General features: G+C 42.0%; 1 protein-coding gene across 7 annotated transcripts in view; it reads left to right on the top strand.

The window, feature by feature from the left end:
- Window positions 1–8,886: 8,886 nt before the first annotated feature.
- The window catches only part of LOC110523734 (autism susceptibility gene 2 protein homolog), a 28,955-nt gene continuing 13,945 nt past the window's right edge, over window positions 8,887–23,896 (top strand). For 3 of the 7 annotated variants that reach the window (XM_036977417.2, XM_036977416.2, XM_036977415.2), the window contains exons 1-4: window positions 8,896–10,114; window positions 21,481–21,696; window positions 23,465–23,557; window positions 23,691–23,717. In XM_036977417.2, coding sequence (XP_036833312.2) covers window positions 9,764–10,114; window positions 21,481–21,696; window positions 23,465–23,557; window positions 23,691–23,717 — 687 coding nt within the window. In that variant the 5' untranslated portion in view covers window positions 8,896–9,763. Of the gene's footprint in view, window positions 10,115–21,480; window positions 21,697–23,464; window positions 23,558–23,690; window positions 23,718–23,896 lie in introns of all 7 variants that reach the window. The other 4 variants (XM_090234749.1, XM_090234748.1, XM_036977414.2 and 1 more) reach the window with 2 other exon arrangements.

The raw sequence follows: 23,896 nt of genomic DNA, 5'->3' as shown, positions 1-23,896 counted from the left end.
CACCCTCTCTTAGCCAGATTAACCTCACAACTTCATGAGCGCCTGTGGTCACTGCTTCAGTAAACGGATTACACAGCACATCACAAGCAGAAGAAAGATGGTGAGAATAACAATAATAAAGATTCTTGCCTCATTGCAATATGTAGTCTACCTAACATGTTTCAATGGCATTTGTTTCTTTGAAATCTGAGATGGAGGGGAGAGACAAGACACCATAGAGATCCTACTAAATTACTGTTCTAATTTCTAATTCTATGCAAGAACCTTGATCAGAGTTTTGTAATTTTGTATTGTAAGTTTGCTTAGCTATTATGTCTACCATACTGTGACATTGAAAAGATTCAATATCATCATTAGCTAAAGATGACAAAATTATTTTACTGAGATTGTTTCTGTTAGGTATTTCTGTTAGATGATGTGCAATGTGCACACAGAGATTTTTTTTTACAAGTGAATGTAGAAGCTGTGGATAAACCATGCATCCGTTAGTAGAAGGTACAATGTAAATGTTGGAGAACTGGATCCAACAGCACAGTGAGTGACCTGGGATCCTAGAGATAGATAGAGGACTCATCTTTATATGTGTGCCATTATAGGATATGTGACAGCATGGGTAGAGCCATTGAGGCTACAACCTATAGGAATACCCACCCAGTTGACAACTTTGACAACTTTAAAATGGGGGAAGCATGGTGGAGGCCCTCAATGGCGCTGCCCATGCTAAAATAGCATTTTGTCAACTAGAGGCCTCTATCATTCTCTGTGCTTGAATAGACCTGTGCTGCCCTCTACTGACAGGCATGTTTCTGATTTCTCAAGGGGTTTTCAAAGAGCCAGGCATTACACCAGCAGAGGGCAGTGTAACACAAAATTAAATGGCTATGGTGACTGCCTGGGCCTATCTAGTATTGAATAACATTGAACAATTGCATTACACAATACTGATTAGTCTTGCAAATTTGCCCTGTGATCTCTCAGATCTGTGCGTGACTGAAATAATAGTGTATATTTAGTATTTTTGGTATTTTATTCAGATCCCCATTAGCTGTTGCTGAAGCAGCAGCTACTCTTCCTGGGGTCCACACAAAACATGAAACATGACATAATACAAAAGAACATCAATACACAAGAAGTGCTCAAGGACTAAACAACACACATTTAAAATAAGAACAATAGGACACATTGCTGACAGTTACCCACATGACTGACAGTTACCCACATGACTGACAGTTACCCACATTACTGACAGTTAAATGAGGGTTTCAGTGAGGATTTCCTACACTTGACAACTTGTTACAGCTGTTGATGTCGTTGATAACAATCTGCAATTTTCTTTCATGTCATTACATTGAGATAAAAGGGGGGGATCATAGCTATAATTCAATAAAAGTCACAAGTTGATTTAAACCTATGTTTAACCCTTTATTGTGGTGGGTGTCTTGATGGATTTGTCCAAAAAAGTGTGGCATAAAACCTTACTTTTCTGTCCTTGCATTTATGGCAGTGTAAGTTGTCATTATATACAGTGGGGCAAAAAAGTATTTAGTCAGCCACCAATTGTGCAAGTTCTCCCACTTAAAAAGATGAGAGAGGCCTGTAATTTTCATCATAGGTAGACTTCAACTATGACAGACAAAATTAGAAAAAAAATCCAGAAAATCACATTGTAGGATTTTTAATGAATTTACATGCAAATTATGGTGGAAAATAAGTATTTGGTCACCTACAAACAAATAAGATTTCTAGCTCTCACAGACCTGTAACTTCTTCTTTAAGAGGCTCCACTTTCATCCACTCGTTACCTGTATTAATGGCACCTGTTTGAACTTGTTATCAGTAAAACCTGTCCACAACCTCAAACAGTCACACTCCAAACTCCACTATGGCCAAGACCAAAGAGCTGTCAAAGGACACCAGAAACAAAATTGTAGACCTGCACCAGGCTGGGAAGACTGAATCTGCAATAAGTAAGCAGCTTGGTTTGAAGAAATCAACTGTGGGAGCAATTATTAGGAAATGGAAGACATACAAGACCACTGATAATCTCCCTCGATCTGGGACTCCAAGCAAGATCTCACCCCGTGGGGTCAAAATGATCACAAGAACGGTGAGCAAAAATCCCAGAACCACACACCTAGTGAATGGCCTGCAGAGAGCTGGGACCAAAGTAACAAAGCCTACCATCAGTAACACACTACGCCGCCAGGGACTCAAATCCTGCTGTGCCAGACGTGTCCCACTGCTTAAGCCAGTACATGTCCAGACCCGTCTGAAGTTTGCTAGAGAGCATTTGGATGATCCAGAAGAAGATTGGGAGAATGTCATATGGTCAGATGAAACCAAAATAGAACATTTTGGTAAAAACTCAACTCGTCGTGTTTGGAGGACAAAGAATGCTGAGTTGCATCCAAAGAACACCATACCTACTGTGAAGCATGGGGGTGGAAACATCACGCTTTGGGGCTGTTTTTCTGCAAAGGGACCAGGACGACTGATCCGTGTAAAGGAAAGAATGAATGGGGCCATGTATCGTGAGATTTTGAGTGAAAACCTACTTCCATCAGCAAGGGCATTGAAGATGAAACATGGCTGGGTCTTTCAGCATGACAATGATCCCAAACACACCGCCCGGGCAACGAAGGAGTGGCTTCTTAAGAAGCATTTCAAGGTCCTGGAGTGGCCTAGCCAGTCTCCAGATCTCACCCCCATAGAAAATCTTTGTAGGGAGTTGAAAGTCCGTGTTGCCCAGCAACAGCCCCAAAACATCACTGCTCTGGAGGAGATCTGTATGGAGGAAGGGGCCAAAATACCAGCAACAGTGTGTGAAAACCTTGTGAAGACCTACAGAAAAAGTTTGACCTCTGTCATTGCCAACAAAGGGTATATAACAAAGTATTGAGATAAACTTTTGTTATTGAACAAATACTTATTTTCCACCATAATTTGCAAATAAATTCATTAAAAATCCTACAATGTGATTTTCTGGATTTTTTTTCTCAATTTGTCTATCATAGTTGAAGTGTACCTATGATGTAAATTATAGTCCTCTCTCATCTTTTTAAGTGGGAGAACTTGCACAATTGGTGGCTGACTGAATGCTTTTTTGCCCCACTGTATATTAAGCATAAATCAGTTAAATTAGACATTGAACTTGAACCCTGTAAGAATCCTGGATCTAGCTGTCGGATAGTTTTTGGTTTAGAGATCTCAAAACTGCAGTGTATTTATGTAACATTTTGTGTCTTCTTCTGTCACGGGGTGAAAGCACATTTCATGGGCATACAAATCCCAAATGATGTATGCATTCCAAAATGTAATGCTTCTAACCGAAAGAGTCACCTTACCTTGATACTGAAAACCTAAATCGATACTGACATTAACGTGTTTTTTCAACAATTATGCATAATACTTGTTGGATGCGCATTTGGTGTCCAGCTGATTAGTTTCACCTTGATATTTTCATCGGATCCAGGAAGGTATTTTCCAAATGACGGTCAAGTTACGAACAACTGTCACGCCCTGACCTTAGAGAGCCTTTTATTCTCTTTTTATCCCTACAAAGCTGGACGTTTCGTTTGTTACTCTTTCTTGTTTTGTGCCGGTTATCATCAATAAAAATGATTAACCTACCCCACGCTGCATCTTGGTCCAACCATCCTTCCAACAACGATCGTTACAACAACTGTGGCGATAGAGCATGCCATGCAACAACAGCCCAAGTGCTGGAAAAAAGGTGTTCAAGAGGAATGTCCACAATATTTTGGTGTCTCATTCCTTACGCCGGTGAAGACAGCTGTGACTGGATCCATGGTGGATATAATATTGATCATCTGTTGTTGTCTGCTTGATTTACAGCAGGTCTCCTTAGATCTAACAGACAAAGCATCAAGTTAATAAGTTCCTTTTTTCATGTTTTTGTGCCTCGAATTGGATACCGAGTCTACTGTGCTCAACTGTTAGGATAGACTATTGTGCAACATCCAACGTTATTCCTATGAATTATTCTGGATATAATGACAACAGATTACATAATCTAGTGGGTTTATTCACAAAATGTTCAGGTAATGAAATAACATGACAAATATATATTCCCCCCCCATGTTACTGTTACGCAGAGTGGAACCCAAGAGCAGACTCAGACGAGGAGACTGGGATGAAATAACCAAGGTATTTTTATTAAAACACAGGGGAGAGATGGAGTGCAGGTCAGGGGAAGCTCAGGCGGATTGCTGGAAATCAGGTGCGGAGGCTGATGCTAGAGCAAGAGGGGGTAAGCAGGTCCGGAGGGGAATCCAAGGGAGTAGTAGAGTGGGGAATCCAGGACAGAGTACCAGGAATGCGATACGTGGGACTGGAGACAGGGACCAGAGTCAGAGTGGGCAGAACTGTAGCGGAGAGGAAAACAGTGTCAGGTAAGGAAAACAGTGGCAACAGGATCTGAATAGTAACAAACGGCTAGAAACGTAGACTGACAGAGCAGAGATTACAATCTGGCAGCGTGGAAGTGGCAGGGCTGAGTATTTGTAGAGGTCTTGTGCAACATGTTGCAGCTGATGGGGATCTGCTCTGACTCCAGCACACCTGTCTCCGCCCACACAATCACGCCCACACAGAGAGAGGGAGAGAGTACTGGGGGAGTGGCGGCAGGTCAAGGAGACACAGGATGAGCAGTAGAGGGCGTTGCAGGAGCAGATGTGACAGTTACACCTGCAATTAAAAGATATATAAGGGACTTGAAGTAGCCTACTTAAACTTGAATTTGGAGCTCAGAAATGCAAGTACTGGAATAGGCCTACCTTGAAGATCAGACATTTCCTCGATTTGGTGCTTGAAAATGTATTATTATTATTGGAACCAATTTATAAGTTCTACCTGCTCTTATAATTATCAGTGATTTAATTTGTATCCGTTTTGGGGGAGATGTGGCCACTTGTTTGTTTCCCACCGCCTCAATTGAAGGGACTGTGGTGAAAAAAATGCTGAGCATCTCTTTAGCACAGACAGACCCCTGCTCATCTTTACAATAATCAAATCAATATGCCTTGACCATGACAATTTAGAGTCTAAGGTGACACCAGCCAGTTTAGTATCCTCAACTTGCTCAACAGGCACATCATTCATTACCAGATTTAGCTGAGGTCTAGAACTTAGGGAATGATTAGTACCAAATGTACAGTGCCTTGCGAAAGTATTCGGCCCCCTTGAACTTTGCGACCTTTTGCCACATTTCAGGCTTCAAACATAGAGATATAAAACTGTATTTTTTTGTGAAGAATCAACAACAAGTGGGACACAATCATGAACATCATGACATTTATTGGATATTTCAAACTTTTTTAACAATTAAAAAACTGAAAAATTGGGCGTGCAAAATTATTCAGCCCCTTTACTTTCAGTGCAGCAAACTCTCTCCAGAAGTTCAGTGATGATCTCTGAATGATCCAATGTTGACCTAAATGACTAATGATGATAAATACAATCCACCTGTGTGTAATCAAGTCTCCGTATAAATGCACCTGCACTGTGATAGTCTCAGAGGTCCATTAAAAGCGCAGAGAGCATCATGAAGAACAAGGAACACACCAGGTAGGTCCGAGATACTGTTGTGAAGAAGTTTAAAGCCGGATTTGGATACAAAAAGATTTCCCAAGCTTTAAACATCCCAAGGAGCACTGTGCAAGCGATAATATTGAAATGGAAGGAGTATCAGACCACTGCAAATCTACCAAGACCTGGCCGTCCCTCTAAACTTTCAGCTCATACAAGGAGAAGACTGATCAGAGATGCAGCCAAGAGGCCCATGATCACTCTGGATGAACTGCAGAGATCTACAGCTGAGGTGGGAGACTCTGTCCATAGGACAACAATCAGTCGTATAATGCACAAATCTGGCCTTTATGGAAGAGTGGCAAGAAGAAAGCCATTTCTTAAAGATATCCATAAAAAGTGTTGTTTAAAGTTTGCCACAAGCCACCTGGGAGACACACCAAACATATGGAAGAAGGTGCTCTGGTCAGATGAAACCAAAATTGAACTTTTTGGCAACAATGCAAAACGTTATGTTTGGCGTAAAAGCAACACAGCTCATCACCCTGAACACACCATCCCCACTGTCAAACATGGTGGTGGCAGCATCATGGTTTGGGCCTGCTTTTCTTCAGCAGGGACAGGGAAGATGGTTAAAATTGATGGGAAGATGGATGGAGCCAAATACAGGACCATTCTGGAAGAAAACCTGATGGAGTCTGCAAAAGACCTGAGACTGGGATGGAGATTTGTCTTCCAACAAGACAATGATCCAAAACATAAAGCAAAATCTACAATGGAATGGTTCAAAAATAAACATATCCAGGTGTTAGAATGGCCAAGTCAAAGTCCAGACCTGAATCCAATCGAGAATCTGTGGAAAGAACTGAAAACTGCTGTTCACAAATGCTCTCCATCCAACCTCACTGAGCTCGAGCTGTTTTGCAAGGAGGAATGGGAAAAAATGTCAGTCTCTCGATGTGCAAAACTGATAGAGACATACCCCAAGCGACTTACAGCTGTAATCGCAGCAAAAGGTGGCACTACAAAGTATTAACTTAAGGGGGCTGAATAATTTTGCACGCCCAATTTTTCAGTTTTTGATTTGTTAAAAAAGTTTGAAATATCCAATAAATGTCATTCCACTTCATGATTGTGTCCCACTTGTTGTTGATTCTTCACAAAAAAATACAGTTTTATATCTTTATGTTTGAAGCCTGAAATGTGGCAAAAGGTCGCAAAGTTCAAGGGGGCCGAATACTTTCGCAAGGCACTGTAATGCTTTAACTTTTAGATATGTTCAGGACTAGTTTATTACAAGCCACCTATTCCAAAACTGCGATAAGTATGACATATGTTCCTGTTTCTCACAAAAGATGCGTTCAGTTCTGTCCCTCTGTTCTGTGTTTCATATAATTTCACTGCAACTCATCAGTCAGAATTAATTACAAAGTAAACCATTGCACTCATAACAAAGGTTCGTCTGAATGCTTTGGCATCTGGGAATGGCAACAAGAATAGAAGACACAGTCATAACCTTACTTTAAGTCAAGATTAATATTTGTTCTGCCAGCAAGCATCACCATTTGATCCAATGTAATAGGAGAGAAGTGGAAGCACAATGAAGCAAATGAACATGAATGAGTATTGAATGTTTCAGAGCATACATGTCCCATTTTTAAATGGTCCCCAGCAGCCTAGTGGAGCAATTCTGTACAAATTCAACCTACAGGACCTTTCTAAATGGAGCACTTAATTAGGGTAAACCCACAGTCTGTCAGTGCACCTCTAGAGACCTGAGGCACATGGGGAATGTGGTAACTACTGCAGCACAGCTCTCACTATGCAAGGATTCTAAATCAAAGAAGTTTAAAATCAACAGAGTTTGGAGACTGTTAAATGATAATAGAGCAAAATGTAGAACTGCAGTGATAAAGTCGTTATCAGATCAACTTTGTTCAGAAACCCAGAGGACAACAGAGAGGATGATATGAGCATCTTCATGCTTCATGCATATTTTAACATTCTACTAAGGTTCCTCTGGGAGAGACTCAAATCATGGGCAGGCTCAATAAAGGCTGGATGTTACTGGTAATGGCAACCTGTGCATTAAGGAAGCTTTTCTACTATTTCCTGTTCCTGAGGCAATTGTAGCAGGACACTTTGAGCATTAACGTGAATAAATGTAGGTCCTACAGTTATGGAGGTTTATTTGTTTTCTCGGCACAGGAATGCCGATGCCGAGCATGCCTGTGTATCAGGATTAGACCTACAACTTGAATAATTTTCTGGCCTAGGCGGCACCGGACCCTCCTTCCCGACAGCCAAAGGTCCCAAAGCTACTGTGCATGTGCCTGATTCCCTACTTTACGCACAGTCTTTGCTCTGCTCGTTCGGCTGCACAGAGAACACGACAGGCCTACACTGGCGAATGCTGCTAGTTTAATAAAGTTAGATCAAAGCTGAATCAATGTCTGCAAGATCACATTATGATCTGCATTATGTACACATTTCTGTGGCCTCCCTTCACATTTATCACTGCCAGTTTTTAATGGACAAAAATGAGCGTTTCTTTCAAAAACACGGGCATTTCTAAATGGTCCCAAACTGTTGAGCGGTAGTGTACCTGTGTTTTGTTTCAATCAAAGCACATATTTTGCCTTGTGCAACGCACTGTTGAGTTTTGGCCACATAAGAGAGAAAGATGTGACCATTCGCACAATCGTCCTAAAATCTCGTAAGAAATGATGTGGTGTTTTTTGTATTACAGTAACGTTGCTATGCTATTTTATTCCGTTCTGTTATTTAGAATACTATCATTATGTGATCTTGCAGACATTGACTCGGCTTTGATCTAACCATATAATGACAGCCATTTGCCAGAGTAGCCTGTTCTCTGAGTAGCCGAACGAGTAGAGCAGAGAATGTTGCGAAGAAGGGTCCGGAAAAGTCGGATCTGTGGCCACTCCGATTAATTTAACACTGCCTTAGTGTAACACATATATATCCAAAACACATCTTAGGCAACATTTTCCCATTAGTAATAGGTTATTATGCAAAAGAGAGAATCCATGTAGAAAAACTGTTTTGCTTGTAATTTATTCATGACTAATGGTGAAATAAATGAATCACATTCCCTCAAAACCCTTTATTTCACCATCACTAACTCTTTTTTGTTGTTGTTTGTTTAAAGGGTCAATAAGATCTGCCTATTCTCAGCCTAGGCTACTCAGTGTTGTAATAACTTCAAACCTATAATAATGCAGTATAAAGAACAGAACTAAAACCAACCCTTTCAAGCAGTACATAGGGTCATGAAAGGGTACATCTTTCACCTCCTCCCCTCAGCGTTAAATCGCTGATCATTTCAGGCACTTCCGTGCAGAAGTGGCGGAAATACGTCAGTTGTTCGCGGTACTGGGATTTACTGTACAACCAAAAATGCAATGTAGGGCGAAGTGGGGAAGTGGGCTTTAAATCTAACGTGTTTTTTTTTTTTTTTTACACAATTTACCCAACGTTTTACTCAAGATCAACCTGCCATTCGAACCAACCATATCAACCAAGGAAAGAAGAATTCGAGGCTGGATTTATTTAGAAACAATACCGACTCAGGAAAGGCAAATCGTTTTCTGGCTGGGGTTTGCTTACTTTGTCGTGAAGATTGACAAGCTTTGAACAAATAGCCTGAGAATGGATGATTCTACAAATCACGGAATTTGTTGAGTTGAGTGGATTATTCATGTGTCTCGCTTTTGCATATCTAAGGCCAGAGTAACAATCAATCAATCGGCCAAACACCATCAAAGTGAAGTGTTGTTTAGGCTATTTTACTTAAATAAACGGGTTCCCTCTAGCCAAGCACAATCGTTCATGACTATAGATTTGGCCGGGCGGTGATGGAAGAAGAACAGTCCGACATGATACAGCGTTGTAGCTTCGTCTGACAGCTCGCTCTGTCGCAGCCAGACAACAATTGCAAGCAAAAAAAAAGTTGCAAAGCAAGTTAATATTATTGTAAGAGTTACAATTTAGAGTTCTCCCACTCTCTAGGCGCAACAAAGTAACAATCTGCTGTTGTGGTGGTCCAACTAGAAAGGCAGCCACGGTTCGCATTCAAGTCGAAACCAACCTTCGAAAATGTTCTTGTCTTTTATTGTTGGATCAAGGATTCTCTCAGATTGTTTATTTAATTTGTAAAACAAAGCAAGTGCTGTTCTGCACACTTCTACTTCACATGGACAAAGAACGAATTGCGCTCTGTCGTGTGGCGATCGCTTCGACTCTGAGTTCTAAAATGGACGGGAAAATAAAGCGCAGCCGGAGGTCAAGATCTCAACGAGACCGCGTGCGAAGAAGGGATGCGATTGACAGGAATGACCAAAACCGGAGTCCATCATCTGGCTCCGACCTAGGGCAAAGCCCGGTCAGGAATAAGGCCCTTTGTAATTATGGAAAAATTACCAACTTGCATTATGTCCGGCCCCCGCGTCCCTCTCGGAAAAAGAGACGAGGGTCAGTGTCACAGGAGGAGGACATTATTGATGGATTTGCCATAGCCAGCTTTCTCAGTCTGGAATCTTTAGAGGTAAGAACGTTGGCCTATGTTGTTGTTGTTTTTGACAGATGATTGTATGTTTAGACATGATACACATAAGTCGACTACATCTTCCTGCGTGGCCCACATCGCTCAAGATCTCTGCCAGGGTCATGTGCAGTTGACGCAGTTATCTCTTGTGAGTGAATTAGCACATTTATTGTAAAAGTTATATAACAGCCTATACAGTGTTACATAAAATGGTTATCTACACTGTAATTACACTGTACCTGCCTTGTGACAAGGTTTTCAGGACCCAGGATATTGCTGTAAACACACACTGGTTGGTTTGCAGGGTCAATATGCCAAGAGGCTGATGGCTGAACATATGCTGTTAGGTTACTATTGATTTATCCCAACAACAACCATTATGATGCTTTGAGGTGTCACTCAGTCCATATGTTTCTATAGATCAGATTTACTTCCATTCCAGAATATGTGTTTCTGGAATACAGATTATTACTGATGCACTACTGCACACTGGCTGGTTTGGCCAATGTCATGATAATTCCTGGGGTTTGGCAGAGAGAACTGGTAGATGTCACACATTTTGAATATGTTCTGATTTGCTGATGGTCCAGAAATGGAAAATCAAAAGTTGTAAACTGTAGGCCTAGGCTTGAACCATTTTATAGAAAGCTCCTCTCTTGCGCTTAAATGCTTCCAGGTGCAGGGTTCATCAGCTGGAGTATTAGTGTATGTGATTTTTCCACCTTGCCGGCTCGGGGATTCAAACCAGCGACCTTTCGGGTTACTGACCCAGCGCTCTTAACCCGCAAGGTCACCACAGGGACATGTGTCAAAAGAGATACCAAATAGACAATAATAAAGGCATTGGAGACTTCTATGTGCCTGAAATGCTTGAAGAGGACATTTTTCTCTTAATGCTTCCCGCCAGATGGTGACTAACAGTAAACTTGATAAATGGTATCTAAGTGACACTATGTGAAAGACAACCCGGCAGTAAAAAGCCAGAGCCTACTCAGTGATTGGTGCATATGGCCCTGACAGAATACTCATCATCATTCTGATTCATTCTCTGTCTAGGAAGAGAAACTTATTGTTATACCAAATGTCAGGGGTGAAAAACAAGACAGGACTCAACACGATCTTCGGTCATCGATAATGACGGTCCTTCTCTATTCCTGTCAAACCTTGCTTCTCAGAGGTGTAGCTCATGGAATTGCTTTGCTATATGACTACGCACTATGTACCGGCTAACTGTACAGGAATCACTGTAGAAACAGCTGCTGCATACAGCTGTTGCATATTGTCAACATGATTTCCACTATATTCCGGACGAGGATGACTGTAGACTGATGAAGGCTCCAGCTCAAAATGACCCTGACCTGGATTCTAATACGAGGCCTCTGTAGTTGTGTAATGATTGTTGTAGTGAGTGCTGTAACCTAGACGGTGTAACTCACCAGGGCGTGACTCTGGGATGTTCTGGCCCACTGTATGTTTGTTTACACAGGGTTAGTTTCATGAGCTCTGTAACCAGCTAGTCTGGCTTTGGGACTAGTCTAGATGTGGATGTTTGGGTGACGCCTGCAGCAGCTCGACCCTTTAAACGGCAAAACGCTTCTCTGTCATACGGCCTGTTCTCTTCTCTAGCTCTGCTCTGGCAGAAGGGAGAATCTCTCCCTGCTCTCCCTCTTTTATGATGACTGAGCTCCTAGGATTTCACCAGATAGAATTTCATAAATACTAAATCTAGGATTAGTCATTTGTAAAGCGAGCTGTCAGACTGTTACAAGTGTTTAATATCCTACTGAAAGTAGGGCCCCCAAGCAGACATTTCAACACCCTATTTGCAGAAATAAATTGATATGTTTGATGTATTCTCGGAGTCCGTCCTCCCGGTCAGGTGTGTACTGTACTGTACACCCCAGAGGTGATGCCATGTAAGTAACTGGTTGATAAACACTACCAGTGTGTCAAAAGCGAAATGTTAATTTAATAGGCTGCTCTCGGTTTATTTTTGTGTTGCTATATTCAAGATAATTTCTGTGGTGGAACTTGTACAGGTAGTGGGTACAGTGGTCTTATTTGATCAAGAAGCATATCATTGAATTATTCCAGCTATTGATTGGTAAATCTTTCTAGAGGTTCTTTATTACAGCCAAGGCCCTGGTGCATAGTTAACGTGCACCAGCCCTCCGGACCTCTGGCCCATCTGTCCAGCTGAAAGCTCTCCAGGCAGTCAAGAGGGGGAAAGGCTGCTGCTCCACAGCTCCTTGTCTCTTTGTGGTGTTTGTCTGCCTGTTCGGATGACGCTCTTTACAAACCCCTTGTGTGGACAAGATTGAGGAAGTGCTTGGCTTTCAGGGGACCTGCAAGGGTTTTTAAACAAGCAGGTGTCACTTGTCTGTGTATGTAACAGTGTTCACTGACAGCTGATTATACGGTGTGCTTACAGGAAAGCCGTGCTTTTGCTTTCAGCCCCTTTTTTCAGTAGAATCAATCTTCTAGTTCTAGGAACACTGAAAATACCTCTCTGTGGCCTGTTCAGTGTGACTGAATGTAGTCCCACAACCAGGTTAGTGTGTTACTCCCTCAGGCACTCATCGATTTACCCTCCTCTATGTTATCTGTCCTTGCCATCCCCCTTAGTCTCCAGCTAGACTGCCATGTCCAAGGATTACATTCCCCTCTCTTCAGCATTGTGGAAGCACAATGACTTCACTCAGCCAAATAATGCTGAACGTTTCATGTTTTACCCTTGTTCGTCGCAGTTCCACATAATGGACAACTTGCAGGGCCGTAGGCCGCAGTTGTAAAAGTGTGTGTGTGTGTCCATCTCTCCCTGGGCCCACTGCCCAGCCAGGCTGTGAGACAGGAAACAGGCTGACTCTCCCTGCCATAAACCCCCTCTGTGATTTCCTATCCTTTGTTCTGCTGCTTGTCGGCTCATGCTGTAAATAAACCATCAGTCGTCCTGAACGGCCTGGAACTGACACGGAACACCATTATGTCTGTCTGTTGCAGTGACAGACTGACAGACAGAGAGAGACAGCGAGTTTTATTTAGAAAATTAATATGTAGAATGTGCTGCTACTGCATGACCTCAATCCACTGGCTTAATAATGACTGTTGGCCCCATTTAGCGGATAGGTACTATTTAGCCCTGATAAGTAGGGCTATCTGCCGAATATGGTACAGTTCCAAATTTAGAGTTCCAGGGCGCAGTGCAACCACTCTCTTGTTTAAAACTCGCTCTCTCGCTCTCATTAATGGTCTGCCTGTGTTGGGTTTTCAGTTAGGTCAGGGTTCCACTACAATGTCACTGTGAATAGGTTCTCTGAGGAAAAGTCCTCGTTAGGTACTGATGGTGTCATCTAATTGTCTCAGTACCTGGCAGAAGAGGAGAGGCATTCATCAAGCCACTATAAACAGCCGTCAAGGAGAGCACAGTCATGTTTTACTCTAGCCTATGTCTGTATTGCCTAAACATACACTGAGTGTACAAAACATTAAGAATACCTTCCTAATATTGAGTTGCAACCCCCCTTTTTTTTGCCCTCGGAACAGCCTCAGTTTGTCAGGGCATGGACTCCACACGGTGTTGAAAGCGTTCCACAGCAATGCTGGCCTTTGTTGACTCCAATACTTCCCACAGTTGTGTCAAGTTGGCTGGATGTCCTTTGGGTGGTGGACCATTCTTGATACACACGGGAAAATGTTGAGCATGAAAAACAGTTCATGAAACAAACTTGTGCGCCTGGCACCTACTTCCAAACCCCGTTCAAGGCACTGAAATAATTTGTCTTGCCCATTCACCCTCTGAATGGCACATATACACAATCCATGTCTCAATTGTATCAAGGCTTAAAACTCATTCTTTAACCTGTCTCCTCCCCTTCATCTACACTGATTGAAGTGGATTTAACAAGTGACATCAATAAGGGATCATATCTTTCATCTGGATTCACCTTGTCAGTCTACAGTTGAAGTCGGAAGTTTACATACACTTAGGTTGGATTCATTGAAACTTGTTTTTCAACCACTCCACAAATTTCCTGTTAACAAACTATAGTTTTGGCAAGTCGGTTAGGACATCTACTTTGTGCATGACACAAGTGATTTTTCCAACAATTGTTTACAGACAGATTATTTCACTTATAATTCACTGTATCACAATTCTAGTGGGTCAGAAGTTTACATACACTAAGTTGACTGTGCCTTTAAACAGCTTGGAAAATTCCAGGAAATGATGTCATGGCTTAAGAACCTTTAGAAGCTTCTGATAGGCTAATTGACATAATTTGAGTCAATTGGAGGTGTACATGTGGATGTATTTCAAGGCCTACCTTCAAAATCAGTGCCTCTTTGCTTGACATCATGGGAAAATCAAAAGAACCTCCACAGGTCTGGTTCATCCTTGGGAGCAATTTCCAAACGCCTGAAAGTACCACGTTCATCTGTACAAACAATAGTACACAAGTATAAACATCATGGGAACACCCAAGCAGCCGTCATACCGCTCAGTAAGGAGATGCGTTCTGTCTCCTAGAGATGAACGTACTTTGGTGCGAAAAGTGCAAATCAATCCCAGAACAACAGCAAAGGACCTTGTGAAGATGCAATGGGGGAAAAGGTACAAAAGTATCTATATTCACAGTAAAATGAGTCGTATATCGACCTATTCAGAAAGGCGGCTCAGCAAGGAAGAAGCCACTACTCAAAATTGCCATAAAAAAGCCAGACTACATTTTGCAACTGCACATGAGGACAAAGATTGTACTTTTTGGAGAAATGTCCTCTGGTCTGATGAAACAAAAATAGAACTGTTTGGCCATAATGACCATCGTTATGTTTGGAGGATAAAGGGGGGAGGATACCTTCCCAACCGTGAGGGCATGGGAGTGGCAGCATCATGTTGTGGGGGTGCTTTGTTGCATGATGGACTGGTGCACTTGAGGGAGGAAAATTATGTGGATATATTGAAGCAACATTTCAAGACATCAGTCAGGAAGTTAAAGCTTGGTCGCAAATGGGTCTTCCAAATGGACAATGACCCCAAGCATACTTCCAAAGTTGTGGCAAAATGGCTTAAGGACAACAAAGTCAAGGTATTGGAGTGGCCATCACAAAGCCCTGATCTCAATCCTATAGAAAATTTGTGGGCAGAACTGAAAAAGCGTGTGCAAGCAAGGAGGCCTCCAAACCTGACTCTGTTACACCAGCTCTGTCAGGAGGAATGAGCCAAAATTCGCCCAACTTATTGTGGGAAGCTTGTGGAAGGCTACCTGAAACGTTTGACCCAAGTTAAACAATTTAAAAGCAATGCTACCAAATACTAATTGGTGTGTATGTAAACTTCTGAGGAATGTGATGAAAGAAATAAATGCTGAAATAAATCCTTTTTCTCTACTATTATTCTGAGATTTCACATTCTTAAAATAAAGTGGTGATCTAACTGACCTAAGACAGGGAATTTTTACTCAGAGTAAATGTCAGGAATTGTGAAAAACTGAGTTTAACCTCTCAGGGGTATGTGGGACGCTGGCCAACATCCAGTGAGATTGCAGAGCGCCAAAATCAAACACAGAAATACTCTTTATAAAATTTCAGAAAAGATACAACTATTTTACATAGGTTTAAAGATTAACTTCTTGTGAATCCAACCACGGTGTAAAAAATACTTTACTGCGAAAGCATACCTTACAAATATTTGAGAACGTAGCCCAGCAGACAAATCATTACAAACAGTAACCAGCCAAGTAGAAGAGTTACACAAGTCAGAAATAGAGATAAAATTAATCACTTACCTTTTGATGATCTTCATATGTTTGCACTCGGAAGACATTCATTTATTCAATAAATGTTCCTTTTGTTCGATAAAGTCTCTCTTTATATCCGAAAACCTTCGTTTTGTTTGCGCCTTTTCTTCAGTAATCCACAGGCTCAAACACAAGTCACAACAGGCAGACAAATCAATCCAAATTGTATCCGTAAAGTTTATAGAAACATGTCAAACGATGTTTATATTCAATCCTCAGGTTGTTTTTAGCCTAAATAATCGATATTATTTCAACCGGACAATAACGTCGTCAATATAAAAGGTAAACAAGAAAGGCACTCTCTCAGTCACGCGCATGAAAAAGCTCTGTGACACGGCAGGGTCCACTCATTCAGACTGCTCTTACTCCCTCATTTTTCAGAATACAAGCCTGAAACAATTTCTAAAGACCTTTGACATCTAGTGGAAGGCATAGGAACTGCAATTTGAGTCCTAAGTCAATGGATACTGTAATGGCATTGAATAGAAAACTACAACAACAACAAATAAATCCTACTTCCAGGATGGATTTTTCTCAGGTTTTCGCCTGCCAAATCAGTTATGTTATAGTCACAGACATTATTTTAACAGTTTGGAAACTTGAGTGTGTTTTCTATCCAAATCTACCAATTATATGCATATCCTATCTTCTGGGCCTGAGTATAAGGCAGTTTAATTTGGGCATGCTTTTCATCCAAAATTCCAAATGCTGCCCCCTACCCTAGAGAAGTTAAATGTATTTGGCTAAGGTGTATGTAAACTTCTGACTTCAACTGTATGTCATGTGTGTTTTGCACACTCAGTGTATATTGTGGGGTCATGATCTAACCTTTTACACAGTAACTTGTGATCACTACTTAAGCAATAAGGCCAGAGGGGGTGTGGTAAATGGCCAGTATACCACGGCTAAGCGCTGTTCTTATGAATGACGCAACGCGGAGTGCCTCGATACAGCCCTTAGCCGTGGTATATTGGTCATATACCACAAACCCCCAATGGTGCCTTATTGCTATTATAAACTGGTTACCAACGTAATTAGAGCAGTAAAAATAAATGTTTTGTCATACCCGTGGTATATGGTCTGATATTCCACAGCTGTCAGCCAATCAGCATTCAGGGCTTGAACCATCCCATCATAATTTGAGATAAATTCCTCTAAATAATCTCGATGTAAAAAGAGTGAGTGTAGTAATGTGGGTCTTGAGGAGTGAACATGTTTGTTGTCTGTATGCTTTTGTCAGCAGTTCAAAGTTCTGATTAGGATCACTTGTCAGTGTCTGTATTTTATCTGATTCACCTGAGCTGACAGTGCAGATAATGTATTGAGTCGATGAACCGTAAATCAGACAGGATTCTGTATGATACTGACATCGCTCTTATGCATGACAAGATCTGTCTATAAAAGCACGGAATGTCCTTGATCGGATCTGTACTGGGCAGAAGAAACAATCACTCATTGTTTCACACAGTTATGATAAAAAATGTATTTTATTTAACCTTTATTTAACTAGGCAAGTCAGTTAAGAACAAATTATTATTTACAATGACGGCCTAGCCCGGCCAAACCCTAACGACACTGGGCCAATTGTGTGCTGCCCTATGGGGCTCCAATCACGGCCGGTTGTGGTACAGCCTGGAATCAAACCAGGGTCTGCAGCCTCTAGCACTGAGATGCAGTGCCTTAGACCACTGAGCCACTCGGGTTTCTCCACCTTCCTGGACTGTTACCAAGCACTTCTGATCAAAACAATCACTGCTAGCTTGGCTCTGAATAGCATCAGGCACACACATCTGTTGAGAGGCAGAGGGAGAGAAACTACTCCAACCCAAAGACCAAACAAGGGCTGAATGAGAGAGAGTGGGTGAAAATAATCTGGGGTAGATTTCCAGCTACACTGAATACAATAGGCATGTAACCTCTAAGAATGAAGACAACAGGGACTGTAGATAGTCTATATTCTGTGATATATGGACAGAATATACAGTCGTGGTTGCATATGGATCTAGGTGATAATAAACTGGCTTCATTTTCCGCCCTCGTGTTTATCATTACTGTAGGTTTTGACACAAGAAAGTGACATTATGTTCTATTGCAATTTCATAATGTTTCTTTTTTGGCCACCATTACCTCCTTTAAATATGTTTGACAGTTATGTGACAAAGTAGCCTACACATTTAGACTTGTAAGGCAAAGCCATGGCAGTGTCAGAATATTTATGACTCGTCTTCAGTCCATTACTGGTGCATAAATTGCTCGACTGATTGCCCAGTCAGTGCAGGTCCAGTAATTCAGTGGCAGGACCCGTGACCTCAGGCTGCTGGACGTGTCATGGGAAATAGAGAGTGTTATGCTGACCACACAGCTCGCGTTGCAAAATAAATTTACACATGCATGTTATTAAATCTTGTGAGTAAACGAGCATCTGCGTTGGCAGGCGTTAAAATAGAACTTGGTTCTATTTGTGATGCTTGACACACTGCAAGTCCCGCCTCTCCCATCTCCTTGTTGGTTTTTAGGAGCAAATACCCACATGGGTGATTGAAAGATGACCTGAGGTCCACGCTCCAGTCCAGTTGGTGGTGGTAATGCACCTTAAAGTTGGTTGCCAACTGGCATATAAAGTCCAAAGAAGAAGAAGCCTGAAGGAGGAGAGATTACGAGAAATTAACTCTGTTTACCCATTTTTCTGTGGATGAATTGTCGGAGTAGAGGACCTTGTGCATTTCAGATAAAATAACAACCCAATGTTTATTTCCCAGGACAAATTAGCTAGCAACAGCAAGCTAGCTAGCTAAATTGCCATAAATGTTCAATGGTTTTTGACCTGTCCCCAAATTAAAATAGTTGGTTCAGAGTTGGTTTTGATATTTCAACCTGTGTGTCCTGATCGCGTCTGGTGTGGGTGGACAAAATCAACATGTCTGGTCAGCATGTTAAGTGTCTAATTACCACTTATTTATGTGTCACAAGTACTGTGGGAAATGACACACAAACTCCATTTCAGCATTCAAATAAAGTGATTATTAACCTAGTATATCTATAGCCACTCTCAGTGGTGTAAAGTACTTAAGTAAAAATACTTTTAAGTACTACTTAAGTTGTTTTTGGGGGAATCTGTACTTTGCTATTTATTTTTTTGACTACTTTTACTTTTACTTCATCACTACATTCCTAAAGAAAATAATGTACTTTTGACTCCATACATTTTCTCTGACACCCAAAAGTACTCGTTACATTTTGAAAGCTTAGCAGGACAGGGCATTGTCTAATTCACACACTTATCAAGAGAACATCCCTGGTCATCCCTACTGCCTCTGACCTGGTGAACTCATGAAACACATGCTTCATTAGTAAATGATGTCTGAGCGTTAGCTCATGGCCCTGGCTATCCGTACATTTAAAAAACAAGAAAATGGTTCCATCTTGTTTGCTTTATATAAGGAATTTGAAAAGATTTATACATTTAAGTGTATTTAAAACCAAATACTTATCAAGTAGGATTTTACTGGGCAACTTTTTACTCAAGTCATTTTCTATTAAGGTATCTTTACTTTTATTCAATAATGACAATTGGGTACTTTTTCCACCACTTGCCACTCTACAGATGGCATCTGTAAAAGTCAGGGGCATTTAAAGTGAACCTTGTACCAGAAGATGTTGGCCTATAGTGCCATGTGATTGAACAGTTCCTAATGACAGAAAGCGGTCTAACTGGGGATGTATGGATAAATGGAGTGCTTGACCTATGGACAGGCTGTTGCCAGTATTATCTCTGTCGTGGTCAGGAGGATAAAGACAAATCATCTGTAGACCTGTAGCTTTACACACAGTTTAGGAATCCATCATGAATCGAATGCCCAGGAACATCAAGATCTGCTGGGTCTTCTCTCCTACAGTGCAGTGCTTGAATCAATGAACATAGGAAGGCACAACTGTAGGCATATATTTCACTGTAACAGATCTCTCTGGATCTCTAGAAGGAACTGTGCGCCACTGTCTTGTACGATATCTTGTCATGGGAAAATAGCTCTCTGAAATTAGCCATCTATTACTCTGATAAAAAGGCATGTTAGCGGATGCTATTAGCTTTATACAATTAACTGACCGACTCTCTGTTGTACCCCTGCTTGCGTTGCGTCTTTGAAATCTATGTCACATCAATAGAGTTAATGATTTACAGAGCAGTTAATGGAGGCTGAAGCAGCGCTTCCTGTGCCATTGGATGCAAATTGGATTTGAACAGCCTACTGTAACAAGCCACCTTGTTTCCCTGGCCTCTTGTATCCCATGTCCTTTGTGGAACATTTGCAGGCCAGGTTATGTTCAGCTACCTGGTGAGAGCTGATATGTGAGGTCTGATTGCAGAAGCTGTGGCACATGAGCTGTTAATAGCTTGATGTCCATGTCTTCTGTCCACCGGGGAGAGACCATGTTAGAACATGGATGTTACTGCCATTCACTTTTGGCTTCATGGGTGGTGAGAGTGACTGGATAGAGGTACGAATGTGATAGTGGAACTTGATGAGAGCCCATCCACTGAATCCTTTGTAAGCCGCTGGGCTTTACCTGGGATTTAGGGCCAATGTTCATTTTCAAAGCCATTCTCACTGCAAACCCTAACCTGGATTTAGCTGGTTTCACCCTATTGTATTCAGTGTAGCTGGCAAAACGGATCTACTACCCAAGGTTATTTTCACCCACTCTCTCTCACTCAGCCCTTGTTTGGTTTTTGGGTTAGTTTAGTTACTCCCCCCTGCGTCTCCACAGCTGTGTGTGCCTGATGCTATTCAGAGCCAAGCTCAGTGATTGTTTTTATCAGACATGCTTGGTAACTGTCCAGGGAGGTGGAGAAACACAGTGACACATCATTTACCACACGCCGCTAGTCTTTTAGCAGTGCCATGAATATTCATATCACTATGGCAATGGTTCTGGAGATTACACTTGTGCCATTAGGTCACTTGTTTTCGTGGATAGCTGAAGCTGTAGGCAGGGGGGACGCTGAGCTGGGAATGCTCACAGTTCACACTCGTTGGCTAAGTGAGATTAGTTGTGCTTGCATTGAACAATACCCCAAAAGCCATCGGGGGAGGGGAGCATGTATTAAATTGCTCCTTTCCAAGTTCTCACAGACTTCTGTGTTTTAGATGACCTGTAACTGATTCTTGTTCATGTCCATTGCTCCACTGTGCTTGGTAGTATGTATATCAACACCACTGACAACCCACTCACAGGCCACTGGCATGGTTAGTCCAGGCGCATTTAGCTCAGACTGCCAAACGCCACAGCCTGACAATGGGTAGCAGCTGGCCGCCAATATTCTAGTCTCACAGGCCTGCCTCATAGGATATGACCTCAATACACAACCATGCCCAGAAGCATCATGAGCTTTGGCTCTTCTTCAATTCCCTATTTCTTTATGATGGGTTTTTATTTATGTACTAGAGGTTTTGGAAGGATTTCCTTGCCGCCTTGTCATATTGACTCAGTGTAAGCATTATCATCATTCATACTGAGGTGGCTCTCCTGTGCTGTACATATTAAGCCTCTTTTGTGTTTGCTCTTTCGTAGGTGGCTCTGAGGAAGAGCACAAAGAGCCTGAGGTCGCAGGGGGGCAAGGAGAAGTGGGAGAGCCAGGTGCTGAAGAAACGGAAGACTGAACAGACTGCTGAGGGGGATGTGATTCCTGTGAATGGATTCACTGACAATCGAGCTGACTTTGATCATGAGCAGGATGGAGAGAAGGAGCAAGGGAAGGTGAAAAACAGATCGAAGAAGACCAAGCAGGTAGTCTATGGATCAATTAACCTTCCTTCTATTTGAATGACTATGCTCTCCTACAAACTAAAAACCTGTCTACCTCGTAATGTGTGTGGGCATTTTGCCCAGTGAGGTAAAAGAGATCGTACAGTTTGTTTTCGTTTTTGGTTGTTTACCTAGCTAAGCGGCTATATGTTTATCTGGAGTTCTTCCTTAGCTGTTTTCAAGCCATCCACTTTAAATCCCACAGTTTTCTTTCTCTAATGGTGATACGGCTTTGGTCCTGTAAAAAAAAAAATGGCTCCATCGTGAGGTGTTAATTGTCAGCACCAGCCAGTCAATGAACTGTGTTATCAGGTTCATTTCCGAATCTTCCCATCCTGATCTAGTAATTGCTTCACACAAGCGTGTCTGCTTTGCAGGAAGTTAGGAGAGTGCCACACAGGAAACAAGGGCCAGTAAAGAGACGAGATAAGGTGCTTTGTGAAGAGCTTCCTCCTCAGCGCAGGATGTGTCTGGGTTTGTAGCAGAGAGCACACCAGGCACTCACAAACTTATGCCCACTTCCATATCAGTCCCTGACCTAGCCAATTCCCTCACGCTAATCTGTATGTGTCAACCAGATACTACTTGTTTTAAGGTATCGCCTAGATTACCCCTTGTGGATCTCTCTTGTTCTGAACAGTATGCAAAACAGTACGTTGGGTGGTAGCCTCCTATGCAAAACAGGACAGAGCTATTATCAGGTTTCTTTTGGTGTATTTTGTTCCTTGAATTTACTGTTTATCTTAGCACACTGTAGGTAAATGGGATCTACTCTACGAAATGGATGACACCTACTCACACTTGATCAATCGAGCAGTTTAATTGTGTCACTGAGGCAACATCCGGAGTGCTGTAGGAAGTAGAAGGACCTCAGATAACATCCTTTCTCAGATAACATGTACTTTGCTAAAGCGCATTGCCACAGGACATTCACCTTGTCAAATCAAGTCATGAGACTAGCTGGAAGATGGCTGGATGACATGTTCACTGCCACTGTTAAATCCCACCTATACTATTTAAGTAAATCATTTTTACACGAACACACACACTCACTCACGCTCACACACAGAAATAGACATACAGTGTTCTGGGCCTGCCTGTCAAAGCAGTGAAGTGTAGCAGCCAAATGAACACTGCAGCATGGGCTGAACATTATGGAATGGTAGCTTTAAACCATGAAACCCCAGATCAACACCACATTATTGTACTGTTCCTGTTGAATGCTGAGTTTCCAGTCAATATGATTTCTCTGTTTTGTCCTGAAACAACTTGTGATCTCCTGAATCAATATCTGTATAAAATCTGCATTATGCTGCATGGATCATTCAAGGTCTCCATTCCAACCCAATGTTGGTATGTGTGTGTGCCCATTTATGCATGCACTGCATTCATCTTGCCTTTAAAGAAAAGCCAGCTCTGGCTCGGAGTTGAGCCAGGGCCAGGGCTAATTGCCCATCACGGTCAGTGAATGAGTCTGGACATGAACTCTGCTTATTTTAAATCGGGTTAACTGTGTCATTGAAATGGATGTCCTCACTGATGTGTAATCACTCATTCCTGTAATACACCAGTGCCCTCTGGTGGGCCAGATTCTCATCTGGGCAGAGGGGCTATGGGCTGGCAAATTCACTGTCTACCAACTCAATGTTATGTAGATAACCCTGGACTCAAAGACATGGTGATACTTAGTTACATTGGAAGCCTTTGAGTGTGTGATTGATCTGTCCTCTGGATCTGTCCTGTCCCTCAGGTGAAGCGGCTTCTGGGAAGGCAAAGCGGAGCTGAGGTCACCAGAACGCAGGGCACACCTCAGAGAAGCAACTCTAAAGAACACCACAGTGGGGTATGAACAGTATTGTCTGGATAAAGGGATTTTTTTGTGTGTGCCAACAACAACCTATTGACTGATTACAGAAGGCATTTATCAGAATATGTTATAAGCCTTTGCTCATGAACATTATAATATCTTTCCACAGAGTTCATTCTCTGGTCGGGGCTATTCGGTGAGTGACTTCAATCCTTTCTGACAGAATGAATGTCGCCTATGTTACCTATGGTACTGCTCAGAGTATGAGGACAAAAGTGGGTCAGTGATTAGCTCATGCATACTGAGAAGAACAGTCCGTAACTAAAATGTCCTCAGAAGCTGGAACAAAATGTCCTCAGAAGCTAACAGGCTGAT

Source organism: Oncorhynchus mykiss, chromosome 5 (assembly GCF_057628025.1).
Source record: "Oncorhynchus mykiss isolate SJ-2025 chromosome 5, ASM5762802v1, whole genome shotgun sequence".
Taxonomy (NCBI): domain Eukaryota; kingdom Metazoa; phylum Chordata; class Actinopteri; order Salmoniformes; family Salmonidae; genus Oncorhynchus; species Oncorhynchus mykiss.
This window is presented reverse-complemented; position numbering and strand designations above follow the sequence as displayed.